Source organism: Orbicella franksi, chromosome 10 (assembly GCF_964199315.1).
Source record: "Orbicella franksi chromosome 10, jaOrbFran1.1, whole genome shotgun sequence".
NCBI lineage: Eukaryota > Metazoa > Cnidaria > Anthozoa > Scleractinia > Merulinidae > Orbicella > Orbicella franksi.
The window spans coordinates 21,076,130-21,094,835 of NC_138154.1; the positions used below are offsets into that span (position 1 = coordinate 21,076,130).

An 18,706-nucleotide genomic window follows, 5' to 3' on the forward strand; every position below is an offset into this window, starting at 1 on the left:
AATTTTTATCTTCCTAATACAATATTGTCACATAATTCTACCTTACTTCATATCATTTTTATAATTCCTTGGTACTTTGATTTATTATATTTTAATTTTAATGTAACTTATTCAGTAGTATTGGTACTGAAAAGCCCCCTTGAGGAGGGCTAATAAATCTTTAAAAAAAAAAAGAAATTTACCTTGAGTCATTCAACATATTTATTTATAATGGTAATAGGACTGAGTGGAGTCCAATTCGGTCTGTAATCATACGAGTGATTAACAAAATCGGACGACCGCGAAGCGGGAGTCCGATTTGTTAATCACGAGTATGATTACAGACTGAATTGGACGACACGATGTCCTGTTTCCAATTAATCATAATAATTACAATTTCCCACAAAAGTAAAAGTTTCATTTGATAAAGAGCTTTTTATTGTCATTTTAAATATCATAATTATAAAATATGGAGAACAGCTCGCAAAATGGCTGTCAAGTCTCTTTCAAAACAGTCGCCAGAGACTAAACCTCCACAATTTTACAAAGTCAGTCTCAGTCAGTGGTTACTATAGTGATTGTAATCAATGTTGTGATTGGTGGATTTAGTGGAGAGGACTTAAAATGATTGGCTCATGTAACTGTCCGATTACAGGTGTCCGATTACAGCCAACTGTCCGATTACACTGTCCGATTACAACTTTGCAGATTAATTATAGCAAAATACAGCAGTTTCTGCACCAATCACATTTGAGGAAATTGTAATTGTTATGATTAGGTTGGAAATAGAGTTGGGAAAAACTGGTATCCCCTAGTCCCGATTGGTCTGATTTTGCATGGTAGTACAGTGATTGGTTCTTTTGGTCCTTGGTGCTTTGCAGTATATTCATAAGATTATGAAGTATAGAGTTTTTGAAAATCCCGCTCATTTTCAAGATGGATATCAAACATGAAACCGAGCTTTGGAAAGAGAAGGCAATGGCTGAGGTAGAGAGATCTTTCCTTAACCGGCAACACTTGATTTGACGCTGTTAATGAAGAAATGAGCGGCAGGGGCAGCGGGGTGACCCGAACATTGGAATTCCGCCTGGGGAAAAAACTCATAGTGAAGGTCCCCGATAAATCAATGCAGCACAGTGTCGTTGCCGTGCAGCAAAAGCACATCGCGTCTCATAGAGGAGCTTAGGGGTCGATCAAAACAGAATCTTATGTTTGAATTCCTTTGTCTATGAGGGAGAAATAAACATCTTGGATTATTGAAAAGCAATTTAAAAGATTTTCTATGCAGTTTATAGGGATTTGGAGTAGGCACAAGTTTAGCCGTATAATAGCGCCAAATCTAAGACGACAAAACAGTGCGCCAAAAAACATGCATACATTATACTCAAAGTTGTATCCGAGTGAGAGTGTGAAAGAGAAGGTGGAATAATCGCTCCCATTCCTCTTCGGTCAATCCTGTCTGTTTCGCAAAATTTACAAATACCAATAGTGATCCGCGATTAATCTGTGAAATTTGCAAATGTCGCTACCCTAGTTAGAATTATCACCCAAAAAGTTGTTTACGGTCCAACGACTGACCGACCGACTGACTGACTGACTGGGAATGACTGACTGACCAACCGACTGTCCGCTGAATGACCGAGCGAGTGAATTATTTCTTCCCCAACCAACTGGTATACGTCCCTTTGGCTACGCAATCACTCGTTAAAAAGGATGAAAATCAAAAAAGAGAAGAAACACCATGGTAACTCAGCTCTCCATAGTGAGTAAAAACTGCCAGATTTGTATGGATATTTAAAGTACTGAGTCCAAGGCTGTCAAGGCTCGCGGCATTGTGACGCGAATATTGTTTGTGATGGTTTACAAAGTACCTCTTCATTTTACAAGCACGATACAATATAAACAGCTTATATCCAGGGGTATCTACAGCCAGCATAACGCGAGCTGTTGTAAATACCGGTAAAGGCCGACGGCAACAAATTTTGTTGTAATTTTGATAGTTTTTATAGACCTTTAAGGTCAAAGACAAAAACTTTATGTAATCATTTGGTTCCATTCTATGTCAAAATTCCGGAATTCATTTTGTTGTATTAAAGTAACAAAACGCATATTCTGAATGTAGGTTTACAGAGCATTCATGTTACCTGACTAGTGCCTGTTTATTGGATCGATACCTTTTGAATTATTAATGACTTAAACAACAGGCGAGCTAAGCTGTGCAAAAAGCGTCGTATGTTTCATTAGCATTATAGGCAAGAACAAGTGGCAAACTTTATTTCAGCAGAGTCAAGTGAACAGCATTTAAACGCTCTCTGTTATAACTACGATTTATCCTGGTTGCGGCGTTAAAATTTCTTCTATTATTTTATATCCTTGTCATAAAATCACCAGCGGAAAACAAACCGATCTATCCACGCTTTGAACACTGAGATGGGCCAGATGCATGGAACATAAAATAAATACCTGTAATGTTTTACCAAACGTTCGTGGAAACACATGAAAAGTTTCTTGTACTTTTTGTCCAGTGAACGACACTCGCGGGGAAACCGATCGTGACACGCGAGTTTACGTGACATTACGAGATCCGTAAAGCTTCGTAAAGTTGAACTGACTGCTTTACGGAGAGTTAATAAGATTACAAGAGATTAAAAAGATTATTTTTTTCCATCAGATTGTAACTGACAATACACTGCAATAAACAGGTCTACTTCTGAGATAATGCCTGACCAGTCCCTGAACTCTCTCTTCTCAGGCAAGAGAAGAGAGTCCAGGATAACTTACATGCGCATGCTCAGTACGCCGCCAATTTTTCTAGGGGTAGAACCATATATGGCAGAACTTTTGAAAGTACACGTGCGCGCCAAATAGCCATCGGTTAATTACAAGCGGGAACAACAGCACAACGTTAAGAACAGAACTTAACCTAGCCTTTGTATGCTAAGAACTAAGAGCCAAAACGGCTATCTGAATATCACGTACTTTAATTCATGAAGAAAAACTGGTTATTTCACAGTACTTACCAGAAACATATGACATGTTGAATTCGTCATTTGAACGAGCAATTTAAATACTAGTGCGCCCGTAAACTCCAGACTACGGTTGGTTCATTCTGAGCAGAACATGCAAGTTATCCAGGGCTCTCTTTTTCCCGCTTGAGTTCAAACGCTATATAGAATGGAGAGAGGAGAGAGCAGAGACTGGAATAGATAATGCTCAGTCCGACGGGCAGGGAATCACTAAATTTTACAGTATGCACAAAACCAGTTCAGTACTTGAACATTGAAAAAACAATAGAAAACATTTTTATGTTCCTGTGGAGTCATAGGAACACGAGTGGAAGCCTGGGGAAATGAGAAATACCGCGAGAACACGACCCGCAGGCGAGTGTTTCCACAGCTTTTTCGAGTTCTCCCAAACATTTACAAGTGTTTTTATGACTCGATATAGGAACACAGAGAAAATGTTTGCTATTTCTTTTAGAAAACGCTGCGAGCGAGAAAAAGGACGAAAATCATTCTTATTTCGAAAGCTAGAATGTAAGTTCTCTTTTCTCGCGCCACCATCACATAAAAAGCTCGCACTAGTTTTGTGTTTATATCAAGTAAATCCATAAGAACAGCTTTTACTCCATCATGGTGTTTTGAGATCTAGCTACATGATTCACTGAACTTATTTCCAGCCATGTCATATAAATGAAATATAGTTTAAGCTTTGACTTGAATTGTGTACTAGTTAACTCTATTTAGAATTTAATTTTCTTGCTGTCTTCCTGACAGTTTTCGGGTACTATGAAGATTCCAAGCAACGGGGAAATAATTTGCGTGAAGTCTAGTGTTATATTCCCGTAAAACCCCTATTGGCTGATTCTTTCAAAATAGATAATAAAATACGTGTTCAATATACACCAAAGTTTTGTGTAATAATTTCTCTGTAAAGAGCACATAAGACAATACTTAACGTTAAAAAATGAAGTTCCCCTGTTTACACTTGAGATTTTTTGCGGTAAAATAACATTCTAAACCATGAACCCTTGCTAGTTCTCTTGTATTGCGGCTCTAAGAGAACTCGGCGTAGTCAAGGAAAGATCACTCAAGTTTCACTCTAAATGGAAATTTCAAGATCATAATTAGCTTGCGGTTAGTATAAACACAATTCTCGTGGCACGCTGCATGTTTCGCTGCTTTCTAAGATCTTCAATCAACTGTGCAAGAGGCGTTCAATGGCCCAGCAGGGCTGCGCGTTGCTGCGTATCTTTGCTAATCAACACGCTGAGTGCGCAAAGCGGGTAGGTTATCAACCTGTATTCAATTTCACTGACCCCTTTTCTTTCACTGCAAACGAAAATTCATTACCAAAGCAATTAACGCTAAAAAGTCCTTGGGGGTTAATTCTCTTGCTAGCATTATTCCCATAGTATTCATTCTCTCCGCAATTAAAGGGCTGTTGTTCAGTTCCTTAAAGAACATAAAATGGGTCAGTCCCTTTAGAAATCTTTTAAAAGAAAGTAGATACAACATTTATAAGCAACTCCCGACTCTTGTCCGGTCAATTGACCGGTTCACAGAACACTTTTAAACACTCGCTGTTGCGGCCGCGAAGCGGATTTTTTTCCTAACTTTGTTATTTTGACAAATTCATATGCAAATTTTTTTGCTAGAGCGTTGTTTACGACTTGATGGCTGTCTCATGCTACTTGTCATAAGGACTGAGTTAAAGATTTATTATTATTGAAGTCTTGAAAATGGGTTTTTCTTTTTTATTTGAAATGAGAAGACGTGTCGATGAACACTCTTAAACTAAAAGATACTTTTTTTCATGAGATTATGGTTGAATCCAAATTAGGTATTCTTTAGACACCAGCAGTTGTTCGAAGATTGAAAAGGAATTAATGATTGTAAAGGCGCCATGGAGTGTTACTTTTCCGCTCAAGGCTCCACTGATTGCTCCACGACGTAACACACATTGCTATAAAGCAGGAAGAAAATTATTTAAAATCTGGTGTTTTTAGAGTTGTGTAGTCCGTGTTAAGAGAAAAGACCGGGTAGATAACATTCTCGATTAGCGCGTGTTACAATAGTATTAAGTCGAATATCTTCTGATAAGCGAATTATTTCAATGCGTTTTCAGAAGCAGATATACCCAGTATTGGAAGTAAATTTTTGTGGCTGGCTGTTTTTTTTTTCTTCTTAAACATCTAGATAAACAAACCAAATGAAAATCGCAATTCCGGTCGGCGATTTCAATAGGGCTTTTTAATTAAAAGATCTTGGATTAACGTTGTTGACAAGTGGGGTGATTCATGCACCATGAACGTGCTCCACTAAGTGGGAGGAGATTGATGTTTTGCCCGAGAGACCGAAACCAAGCAAAAAAAACCCGCCACTAAAAAATGCAAAAACGCCCCAATAATTAAAGGTTCTTTACGGATCCAATTTATTCACAAATAGACAAGTTTTCACCTTGTTTGACCGATGCTCAAGAAGTGAATAAAGGCCAGTGAATCACTTGGTGTCATTTTGAAGGATGCATCCCTCAGAATAGAAAAATGGGAGTGAAGGCATTAATCCAAACATAAAAAGAGACAATGAAATCAACAGTCACAACGATTTTTCTTAAAGAACGATTTTGTTAATTCAAATAGCTTTAGGAATTCGACAACCTCAACTTGTTACTGAAGAAAAGGCATATTCTTTATCGCTATTCATTAGTATAAAAAGCCGCCAAGTTGTTTTGACAATTCAACTCAATGTGTCTCTTTGAAAATCTCTGCGTGCGTTCTTCTCGCCACAGATAGAAAAGAATTGTTTCTATTTCCTCGGCTTTTCCGGCCTCGTGTCGAGCGAAAATGATTTTCAACCGTGAAGGTTCAGTAGGCTTTTAATAATATGTGGCTGGGATTTATCGGTCAGAGCATCAATTCACAGTATGCCGGAGAGTTGTAGTCCTAGTTAACTCAAGCATACTAAACGGCTCATAGAGAAGAAATTAAAATGTCGTTAGAAAAATCTTTAGTTTTCGCTTTCAGCTGTTTCCTGTTTAGTCCGCTAGGACAGGTGTAGCTTCACACCGTGGTTTGAAAAAGGGTCAAAGTCGTAAGCTTCACTCCATGTTTCAGTTTGCCAAAGCGAAACTGCCAAAATGTCAAAGAAGAAGGTCCCTCATTTCTTGGCAAAGTAAATCCTAAGAAATTGCTTGAATTTCGCCGTGACTAACTTTCGGCTAGCTCAGCCGTGTATTTAACGGATACAATTTACCTTTATTGCATTTTGTGTTTTTATTCTTAACCACAGCACTTGCACGCTTGAGGGCAAATGCAAATTCTCAAACCATCAAAGACAAGAGCCGAAACATGACGGCCTCATTCTGTCGCTCCAACTTTTCATGCAGCACTTGGTAGTATGCTTTTTGGCTTAAATTCACGTCTTTACAAAGAGCGACGGCAGACAATTCGCTATTCTTTGCATGTCCTACACAGTATCCTGCCTAAATGAACTGAACGTGAATGAATTTCCAAGACATTTGGCACTTAAAGACTCGTTAGCATTCAGTCGTGCCTTCATTATTTACTTTGCCCTATGCTATGGGTGTAATTTTCGTTGCTAATGGCTAGTTCAGTCTACCATTTTATCGTTAATTTTATCTTTTACGACATCCTTAGCGTAAAAAGGCAAAATAGCTTTGTAACAAGTTTTAAAAGAGACATAAAAAAGAATAAAACTGAGAAGAACGCTCTGTTTTCCACTCGTTCTTGTATCGGCGCTATTTTAGTGAAACAAATAAGTGTTTATACGCGCCACAAGAAGTTACATTATCTTACTTTCGCTTACAAAGAGTCGACGACTGTGTTACGTTTGAGGCTGAGCGATTCCTTTGAAAACTTTTATATTGTGTTGTTCAGAAGACATAACGCTTTTATTGTATGGTTTTTATAGCTTCTTGTACTGGCAGCGAGTAATTTCGCCATTAAATTTGAGTTGAATAGGCCCCAAACAAAAGAGTAGACATATCAAAGTTTGATTTCAATGCACCCTAGACATTGATGGTTGCCTTCTTTTATCGTGGTTTTCGTGGTGAGCAATAGATATATTTCGGACGTTTTAGCTCAGAAAACTTGATCAAAACTAAAAAGACTAAAGGACAGGATTTTCAAGCCGCATTTTTACTATGAAACAAAGGCGTTCTTGTCAAAATATCAGTGTTGCCTCTGGATACCAAGACAACGAAGTTCTGGTCCCTGAATTAAACGTTTCTTTTCTCCTGTTTAATGGAACATAATCACCGTAGTGTTATCGCTTATTTTAGCATTTGAATGTTTGAACCTTGTGTGTGTAACTAGCTCAAAATCTTTGACAAACAATTGACGCTCAAAGCATAACAGAATATTCATACTTTATTAGTGCGATAACACTCAAACGTGTTTAGTGCCAGCATGTAGCTTGTATGATCACCAAAAAAAAAACCAAATCCAATTTTCACTCTTGCATGATTAGTCGCCGTTTAAACAGTACAGAACACAAATTCATCTCTGCGTTCGAAAGAACTCTCAGCGATGGACAGTGAGCGACCAAGCTTCATCGCCATCTTTGATTTAGGTGTGAAAACCTTGAATAAATAAATCAAACAAAGAGCCACTCGCTCGATTATTGCCGTTGTGGCTGCTAGGAGCGAGCAAACTCTAAATTATTTAGATAAGAAAATAAATGATCAAAATAATTTTCTGTCCAAATTGAATAGAGCGGACACAGGTTTATTCAATTTGTTATCTTGGCTAACCTCCCCTGGCTGTGGTTTTAGTCTTCATCAATAAACTCCGTGAAACATTTTGCGATGTATGGATCGCAAGTCAAAAGCGTAACGTTATAATCCTATAAACTTGAGGTGTTTACAATCGTTTCTCGCAACAAAGTAAATATAAACTTAGCTAATAATTGAATGTCAAGTGTTGGCAAAATTCTTTTTTGACACATGAATTGTAAGATAAGCTGTCTTTTTGTACCGTTAGATACACATGGTAATCATTAATCAGTCAAACCTATACATGCCGTTGTGTATACAGTTGTGGATAGGACGAGCTGGATTCTGTCACTTGCTGAGTATGAATGTTCTGTGCAAAGGACGCCGCGGAAGAAAACGCCGAGACGGCGCTTGTTGTGGGTCCCGGTTCCATAGCGCTGCTGTAAAGATGACTCGCCGTGTGTCCGTGAGGTCCCGTTGGAGAAACCATCATTTCAGTTGGACGAACTGAATATGGTAAATCATGCACGCTGTTAGTATGACTCGGAGGCGGCGGTGGAAAACCGTGAGTTTGTCTCTGAGCGTGTACCGCAGCCATATCATACATTGGATAAGTGGCGTGTTGAGGCATCTGATAGTATTGCGGATACATGGTCTCGGGTGCCATTGAAGGCGGATACGCCGTTAATTTCATGGCGGCAGCGTGGACTGCAGGCTCCGCGCCCGCGTATGGAAACGAATACGTCGATTTCTTCATTAGTTGCTTTTGTTTCCTCCGTCTTGGCTTGTACTTGTAGTCAGGGTGCTCCTGACTGTGTTTCTCTTGCAGTCGCTTGGCCTCTTCTTGGTAAGGTCGTTTGTCGTGGTCCTTCATTAGTTTCCACTGCGCTCCTAGAACTTTGCTGATTTCCGAATTGTGCATCTTCGGGTTCTCCTTAGCCATTTCTTTTCTCTTCTGCTTTGACCAAACCATGAAAGCATTCATGGGCCTCTTGATGTGATTTGGATCGTTTTTGCTCATGATGCTGCCGTTTCCGCGTCAAAACTTTGTAGCGCTTTGTCCCACTCGCCTATCAAGTGAATAGCTAGCCGTGTCAACTGGTTCTGTCCTTCAGAACAAGGCCATGGTTTCGTGTGTAATATTCAACAAAGCTATTTACATTTCTGGCGTTGCATGCGAACAATGGAGTTTTTAGAAATCTTTAATTACCATAATCATTCCAAACATCAAAAGGACAAAACACAATAGAGCAAGTATTCAACATATTTACTTGAATAATTAATTATTTCAGTGATGCTTAACCATTGCTGGTTCTAATCCCTGTAATTCTTATGGTGTCCATTATTCGGCAAGGTAGCTCTATTGAACCAGGCAATAACATACGGCCAGAAGAAGGTTGGCATTGGGAGAAAAACGACGGCGCTTGTTAAACCTCATTTTCATTAGAACACAGCTGGGTATCCGTGAGATTAATCATTTCAAAGTTAATAACATGTTTGCTTTAATATTTGTGTCCAATTTAAGCGAATATTGAGGTAAGTGTATATCGAAACTGGCAACAGAACAGTCGATTTCGAAGCCGGCTTTGTTGCTATATTACAGGACTAACACGAATTTAATTTATCCACGTACTTTTCGTTGATGAGGGAAGAAATAAAGCTTGAATAGGTCCAACAGCGGGCAATTAAAATTAAGGTCTCGACAGTAATTCATATTCATAATAAAAGCAGCGTTTTTGAAAAGTTTTCTGACAGTTTACATTGTTATGCAGATGATTCAATTTACAACAAGCCTAGAGGCCTTTTGTCATTACGTACACAGATCCGTTATAGATGAGCAATATTCTCAGAGCAATGTTTGACTGCAGTTCTCTGTCAAATATTGATCATAAACACTGGAGTGGTGTAATCCAGTGATTATTTACTCAATACTCAGCCATATATACAGACAAATTTTAATATCAATTAAACAAGTTCATCACACAATAGGTTGACAATATAATCCTTCATCTTCCACTTGACCTAATTTTTGTTCACATCTGCAAAAGATGTTGCTTTAAACTGCGACACTTTTGTAGTTTTAAGCAGCGATAATGATAGAATTCATAAAGAAACTGAATCACATCAAAAAACAAAACAAAAAAAGCAACAATGTCTAAGCCCGTCGGACTAGTTTGTGTTTCGAAGGAACAAGGGTGACAGCTTAAACTCTATTAACGAAATTTTACATAACAGAAGACTGCGAAATGATATGATTTGGGAGGCTTTGTTTCTGTTTTTTGTAACATTTGAGGAGGATATAAGGCGGACAATTAGTAGAAATGAACAAGGAAAATTCGCTCAAGCCCGCAAACCCGTTAATTGCCAGGCTCTCCAAAACTCGTTACTGGATAGCGTTAATTAACGAGTAAACTTTGAGAAACGGGGAACGTGCTCGAACGGAAATCGACTAAACAATACCGGCCAACGCAAACAAATATTGTTCAATCTTTTGTCCGTTTTGATTTGAAAGAACTACACACTAGCTTTCCGGCCAACTCTGTACAAATTCTGATGGAAATTTAGAAAGGAAAATAATTTTGTTCTTTGTCCCGATTTGTTGCAACGACATTAGTTTTGGTAAAGCAAGTTTGTTTGTGACTTCAAGATCATCAACGACGCCAAGAGCCTGGGAACAAGACTTGCCGAGACAACTGACAAACACGCCAAAAGTTCTCTTCTCACTTCAATCTATCGTTTGACAAGTTGCACATTGTTTCAACTGACAAATATATAATTATTTGTGTTCAAAGTTGAAGGCCATAGAAGGCAGATTTCTGTCTGCCATTGGGAGGGTATTTGGGAGAGCAGGGTATTTTAGAGTTTTTCTTTTAGAGGAAGGTGGAGGAAGCAATGTTTCTGCCATTCTGTTATCAACTGTGAAGAGAGAGATTAGGGGAGATAACCGGAAGCTTCAAAGATTATCAGTATAGCAAGCTAGGCCATTTCCGAGTTGCTTTTTTCTCCCTTGTTAAAACGAATCTTCGCGAGGAAAATCATATGAAAATGACTCTTAAAGGCTGGTTTTCACTAGAGTTTAAGTACAAGCACAAGCGCAAGCATAAGCATAAGAACAAGTGAAAACAACCTCGACATAAACATAAGCAGAAGCAGAAACATAAGAAGAAGGAACCCACTTATTTAATCTTGTGCTGTTTTCACTAGTAACGCGCTCAACATAAGCATAAGCATAAGCACAAGAGAAACGAACAGTTCCGTTGTTCTTGTGTTTATGCTTATGCTTATGTCGAGCCCGTTACTAGTGAAAACTGCACAAGACGAATAAGTGGGTTCGTTCTTCTTATGTTTCTGCTTCTGCTTATGTTTATGTCGTGGCTGTTTTCACTTGTGCATATGCTTATGCTTGTGCTTGTGCTTATGCTCTAGTGAAAACCAGCCTTAACTGAACACCATTTTCAACCAAGTCAAACTCAGCAGTAATCCCGTATGCATTTCAACACCTGTTAGCGCCCGCGCGAGATCGTACCACGTGATCAGATTTGGCCAAAGACGAACACTGACGAATGGTGAACTATAAATAAATAATAGCCCCCATTTGGCGCGAAAATATGCTCGGATATTTGTCCCCGGGCAGTATCTGTTCCAAGAAGCGAACAGTGTGACTGTGAGCTTCGACGAACGGCTAATGTCCGCGGACAAATATCCGAGCACGTTTTTAAACTTGAATGGAGGGTCAAATAAGTAAGGCTTGAGGGAATATTTTCAACACGAAAATTAGCGAAATTAATAAAGGACGTTTCTACATTTGGAGGGTATTGTGTTTTTTATTGCGTTTACTATCCAAATATTTATCTCAACACGAGGGATTTGAAAATTGGGGAATATCACTTAGATATTCTCCAGTTATAACTTGGGAAAACTCAGTGACGTGACGCATTTAGACAAACACATGCGAGCGAAATATATTTGATGGATTATAACTAAAAAATAGAGTGTTTCTGTCGAGGAACTATCGGTTGATAGTTGCCCCGCAGAAATTTGATGTACTTAAAAAAAAAAATATGCTAATTTAAGAACATCAAATTTGCAAGGGGCAACTAGAACACCGATAGTTCCGAGACATAATCCCTCTATTGTCTTTATTGTTCACCACTAAATTTTCTCCCGCGCGTCAGTGCAAAAGTCATATTGAACTATTTTCAACTTTTTTAGACGAAACTGACGTGAAAGCCAGATGTAAAATTTGCCAAAAGAAAACAGACAAAAGCCCATTTAATGCAGATCAAACAACTATCAATTCGTCCTTCAAGTTTGAGCCCTCTTGTTTGCAGAAACATTTTCACGGACGTCGGAGTACTATCCATCCGGGTATTTTCCTCGGACGGGCACTATGGGCAGAAAGTGTCTCTCCGCTGATGAACACTATCCCGTCACGTGATCAATTTGAACCGAAAAGAATCGGGGAAAATTTAGTGGTGTATTCCCCAGGGAAATGTTTGGTAAAAGTCAACAAGTTTTCACCGTGTTTCCACCAGTGCAGTTCTCTTGGTAAGAATAGTGCCTCGACTTGTAAAACCTAAAAATACTTTACTGCTTTTACACGTCCGAGAATTGAAGGCGGGACGTTCACCGCTCTATCATCACTAAATGAGCTACATCTTATAAAGTTTATCACGATAAGCCCCCTGTTAATTTTAGCTGCGCCTGGAAAGAGAAAAATTGGTTACCTCTTGTGTATAGAATCTAAACTTATTCCCTGCTCTTCACACCAGAACCACGAAGACCAGACCCTTCCTTCCTCCCTATCAGTAAAGAATTCTCCGTATACTGGCTCGCGGCCATAATGAAATAAATAAAATAAAGAACTTTATTTAAGTGTCAAATGTATTTAGCACTGTTGTGCTGATTTGGGACACTGTAAATATATAAACAAATATATCAAATAAAATTTCTCTTCGGACTCGTGGCGTTACTGCTCAACAATAACACGTCATTCGTAGAACCCGACCACCATTCGTACGCACAAACGTCAGTGAGTTTTTCAGCAACCACGTTTAAATTTTAAGGGCGATAACACGCTATAACCGTTACTGAGGTTCCTAGTAACCTAAGATGGATTAAATTATTTGATGTTATGTTTCGTGTCAGCTTCGTTCCTGTACTTGTCTATGTTTTTCATTTTCTGAGTTCCAAACAAGGTGCGGTGACGTCATTAACACGTAAAAATGATAAAAATAATCAGTGTTTTCCACTATTGCATAACGCCGGCCTGACGTATTAATACAGTCTGGTGAATATTCACCTTGCGATAGTTTCGCGTTAGAGAAACTGCTTTAAACGTGAACAAAATGGGATCGCGTCCTACCAAGAGACAAAAATCGCTTGACCAAAGACAGGAGACATGTAACGAGGTAGAAGAGACCAAAGTAGAAACGAAAGTCAGTGGAATGGTGCAGAATACAGAACCTGAATCTTTCGGCCAAGCCAACTCAACGAAAGAAGATAAATCAACAGTGGTTTCTTGTTATGCAGCCGATGAGGAACACACCGTTCCAAAAGTACAGCAGTCATTTTCGTGGTTGGCATCAACACCAGTTGGTTCGGGAGCTCCTGCAAACCAGCTGAAAAAAAAACCGAGAAAGCCCATGGAGGATAGAGACAAGGCGAGAAATGTTATGAAAACCGCAATGAAAAATATCTGAAATCCTAGCAACACTCTGAAGAGTGATCAAAACAACTTACGACAGGCGCTGTCAGGTCACCTTCGTCTTCAAACAATGGCAGTGTTGATGAAGCGAGCAAGAAGGAGTCGACTGAGAGGAAAATTCTACACCAACGACATCGTCCTCGGCGAAATAAAGAATATGTTTCAACGACACAAGGAAGGGCTTTGTGGCCTTTTTTTTTTCATGCGCAAACCCTCACCTTGGAGAAAAAATCTGCCGAGAAACCGGCATCTACGACATAATGCTTAACAGTATATCAAAGTGAACTCAGACAATATCGCCGACTTTTCGACGAAATCACAAACTCTTATAGATGACACAACAACGATAGCTATAACTTAGATATTCATAGTTAGTCGACTTTAATCGAGCTACTCCCCGAACGGCGAAAAACAAAGATGTCCCGAAGGCTTGATCAACGTTATTGATTTCATTTTCTGTGATTATGATTTGTGACCTTTGTAAAAGTTCTAAATGGCAAATTAAAAAGAAGTTATAAATATATTTCAAGAATTAATATTCAAACTTTGCATCAGAAAACTTTTCTTTGAAAAAACGGATATCGATGCCAGACAGCCAACCATTTAAAGAGATTGATAGTGAACGCCTCCTGAAACGTTTTAAAACTCTGAATAAAATTCTGGCTGATTTTGGATTTCAATTTAAAAAATTGAAATCCAAAATTTCTGTTCTCTTGATAAGAAGCTACACACGAAGAGCAAATCAAATAGAGAGAAGAAAGGCCGGTTTTCGCTAAAAGTGCGCGGCAATTTCGTGTTATAACGGTAGAATTGCGTCCACGCTAAGAGTAAACCAGGGGCGGGGCAGAAGACTCCTGAAATTTTCGTGTAGGCATCATCCAACAAAAAATGACGTCACATCCGGTTTAAACTGCGCTTCGCGGCTCGTTTCACAAAGCGAGAAAATGGCATTTCGATTACCCACGATTTCCCTCTATTTGTAAACCATCAGTTTCGTTTCATTTTATATTGAGGATGGAAAGATGTTGCAGACACATTACTTCGACTTTTTAAGCAAAAATTTCGGGAAAAGAGAAAAGTTTATCATTGTTTTGAAGCAAAATAACGGAGAGCCTTTGGTCATCGTCGGGCGAATTTTACACATTTGAAAAACTGGTGTTGTTCCGACTTTTGGTTCTTGTTGTTCGTGATTTAGTGATAACAATAAGTGCAATAGCCTATAATGTTACCAACAACCTGGATGAAGTATTGCTGGCCATAGTTTGCACTGTGTACTACGGGAACATAATTAACAGAAGCCGTTTAGCTCCGAAAGTCGCTGTCACCAGAGCTTTTGTTGCTCTTGGCTCACGTGTATTGGTAGAAGAGACAAGCTGGATCGCATGCTGAAGGTCAGTATCCCACATTCCCACATCTCTCATTGAAGGTTGTTGTTTTCAGTAAGATACAGTACATATATATTGGTACTTTGGGGTCATCAGTCTCTTTCTCTGGTGAGTGCTTTTAAAACGCCCAGTAAAAACTTGATTCACGGCATGGAAGCTTATGTCTCGCTGGATCGAAATTCGAGCAAGATTTTTAAGTTCTAGTCCTCTTTAAAAGTAATTAAATCAATTATTCAAATCCAGGCCATCAGGGGGAATCTGCCATTGAAGCTGCCCTAAGTTAAGGTCCTGTTTAAGGACCTTCCCCTTTGAAAATCGTGGGGGTGTTCTTTGAGGCAACACAGGTCCCATTTATATGGTCTCGGGTACCCGAGATAACCCTCCCCCTGAGCCAACTTTATCAAGTGTTTGTATGTGAAAATGTAGCCCCTGTAGGCCGAGTAAAAGTTGACCCTGCATGATTTTTTTTTTTGACCCTGCATGATTATTCGTAACTCTTATTAAATAATCAAATGTGCAACTATCCCTCTTTGTTTAAGTTTCCCTCAGTCATTTGATCACAGTGGGTTTTGCTGAGTTAATTTTCTGTTCTTTGATACAAATTGCTGCTTTAAATCTTAAATCTAGACATTATGTGACACTCGCCATGCTGAGAGTTGTTCCAGTTAGGCGAGCCAAAGTGTTTACGTATACTCAAAGAAAAGTTGTTGGTTACTTTACCTGCCAAGGCAAGTCAACTCGCTCACCTGAATTGTCTCGCCCCCAAGTCTGGTTCGTGATCCTCGTGTAAACAGTTGGTTGAATTTTGCAAAGAAATAAGTGAAAAGTTAGGTCCGCCAGGGTAACTCGGGGAAAGGGTTGTCTCTGGCACACAAGAGCCATTCTATTTTATTTCCATTTTCCCTCTTCCTCTTCCAACTGATTATGCGAAATGTACTGTCCAAAATCTTTATGGGTACTGGTGTTTGAGAGTGTCATCTTTATCACTACTGTGGAATGTACCTCACCTTACAGCCACCCCCTTTAACACAGCCACCTCGTTATTATGGCCACTCTATTCTGGCTCAAACAAAAGCTCAGTCAGTCATTTTCTTATTTATTAATTATACAGTCAGATTTTTGTGGCCTGTTGGTGACCAGATTAACAGAATTCTGGCACATTGTAGGAGTAATTTATGCAATATGTAGTTCCAGAAAATATCCATACCTCCCCCACGGAAGGGAATTTTTCTGAGTCCCCCCCCCCCCCCCCCCCCACTTCTCTGGAAATTCCTATTGAGCTTCATACGTTTCTTTAAATTTTTTGGTCTTATACAACCCCCCCACTCCCCAGGAAATTCCAATCCCTTCTGTGGGGGGAGTATGGATATTTTCTGTAACTGAACAATTTACATGTACAGTAAGCAACAGGCATCATTTTGATAGTGAAGTCCCATGCATACATGTAACTCTTGATTATTTTGAGATTTTATCTTTATTATGTCATCGATGCAATAATATTTTGATTCCTGCTCCAGTGAGAGGAGGGGGGGGGGGGAACTCTTCTCTATGTGCTATATATAGCTATGTGCAGCCCCAAAGGGTATGGTTAATTATTCAGCCGTTTTGGTCATAAATACTCTAGGGTAAGGCTTTTGCCCTCTAGTCTTTAATTTGTTATGTTTTTTAGGATAAGCTACCTCAATTTTCATCATTATCGATAAGACCATCAACAAAAGTCCTTCAAAACTTATGTTTAGGGCAACTGTAGCAGTCGCAACAGTCATAAATGGGGTAGGGAAAATCGCAGATTATGTTCATAAATAGGTTAAAGGTTCAACTTTTGTGAAGAGGGTGGCACTGACCCCCATCCAATTTTTCTGGGATGTACCAAACACATTTTCTTAGCAGTTACTATAGTCTTGCTTTATTAAATCAAAATAGTACTTGCTGCTAGGTACTTTATAAAAGTATAACCCCTCCAGAAGCCTTCACAAAGTACATGTAATATCAGGTGCTAACAATAATTTTTTTTTTGTAGCTGATTAAAATTAAGTATTAAATTGTACTGAACTGGTGCGGATTTAATATACATTATATTTTGTCACACTTACGTAGTTCACACTTATTTTAAGACTACTCAGCAGCAACTAGTACCTCTTGTATGACCATGCAGTAACAGTATATTCCAAGAAAAAAAAATACATGTATATGTATTACTATCCTGCCTGGAAGAGTGTGTAGAGACAGCACACAGTGCAGTGTCCTACTGTATGTCTTTTGTTAGGTATAATAATCTTAAATTTAGAAGACTTGTATTGATCTTTTAGAATTCACAAAAAAGTTGATATCTTGACAACTTTCCTTTAGCTGTGTCACTTCATGATAAATTAGCAGTTTGGTATGTTGTAGCATAGAACTTTAATTAAGTTATCGCACCGGTAGCACAGAAGTCATGGGTTGGAATCCAGTTCACACCTAATTTTTTTTCAGGCTGTAATTTCACCTTTGCTTAAATCATCCAGTCCCCCAGGAAAGTTATGAAATTTATTGTCCAGGTAAACTACTGAACCATGGCTCCAGTGGGGACAGTGCTATTACGATGCAATTTGCAGATGTGCTACATAATATGAGCTTGACAGTTTTGTTACCATGGCAACAGACTGCATTTCAGACCTTCCCTGATATTCTAGGCTTTTCTGGCCACCTTTGGAGTTCCATTTTGATATTTGCCAATGGTGCTTCATCTCCATGATTCAGCAAGCCTATTAAATAGTAAGGTCGAAGTCATGGCCTTGATTAATGTTTTTCAAGCTGAAAATCACTGCATTATTGAAATTGGGTTAGAGGGGACTGGAAAAGATTGAGTTGCCAATTGGGAACATATTTTTCATAGCCATATTAATGTGTTGCCTGTAGAACTATAACTGGCTACCAAGTTTCAATGATCTCTGCTGTATGATATGGTCTGCACTTGATGTAATATTGGGTTTGGTGTATGACATGATCAGTCCTCTCATTTGCATATATTTTACACATTTTAAACTTAAATATGTCCAGAACTAATGCAGATGTTTGCAAAGGTAAACAGTGCTTTTTGTAATCTATAGTGCAATTCTATTTGATATGATAGTAGCATGCCAAATCATTGAGTTGAATTTATGCTGCTGACATTTACATGTACTGTAAGGTGTTGAAGAGAATTTTGGAGGGGAATTTGGTGTGTTTATTGAATTGCCAGAGGTTGGCTGGTTGGTTTTGTTATTGCTTTGTCATTATATTCCATGTATTTTTTTTTTAAAGCAGAGTGGTTGGTAGCAAAAGCAAAACTGGCAATATTCTCTAAAGTCTAAAGTCATGTTTTTAGGTTTTTGTGGTTAATCTATCAGTAGCTGCACTGTCTTAAATTACAACAGAGAAGATGTGATATTAATTATGTAAGTTATACTTTGGTATCGTTCGTACCAAAATTATAGTAATTTTCTGGTTCAATACATGTTTGCCTCTGCATTAATTTGATTAAACTACTGTAGTTTATTTTTTAATCGAATTTAATTCTGTCAAAAGGGAGGTGGAAATCTAAGAGCAATAGTAAACTAGACCAACAAATATACGGAAATCTGCCACCATTGCTTTCGTGGCTGGGTGGAGATGAATCTAAGTCAGACCAAAATTGGAAAAAAAATTACTGATTTAATGTGATTATGCAAATGTTGGAGGGTTGAAATGGGATCGTGGCTATGGGAGAGTAGGAATCGGGACTTAGGGGGTGGGTGCTTGTGAATTTTAGAACCTCTCTGAAAGTGAAAACAAACTGTAGGTTTGAAAAGTTTAAAGCGGAAGTAAAAATTATACTTTAATATATCTTGTTTATTAAGGTGGTAAATGAGCAAATACCCACTTACAGTGAATCATTGAAAGA

The 18,706-nt window shown here is 38.7% G+C and overlaps 1 protein-coding gene across 1 annotated transcript; it reads right to left on the minus strand.

Moving 5' to 3' along the window:
* Window positions 1-7,351: 7,351 nt before the first annotated feature.
* On the minus strand, window positions 7,352-8,812 carry LOC145499735 (uncharacterized). Its single transcript, XM_081479259.1, has one exon. It carries the CDS (start codon window positions 8,732-8,734, stop codon window positions 8,012-8,014), a length of 723 nt encoding a protein of 240 aa, XP_081335385.1. The 5' UTR covers window positions 8,735-8,812; the 3' UTR covers window positions 7,352-8,011.
* Window positions 8,813-18,706: the final 9,894 nt, after the last annotated feature.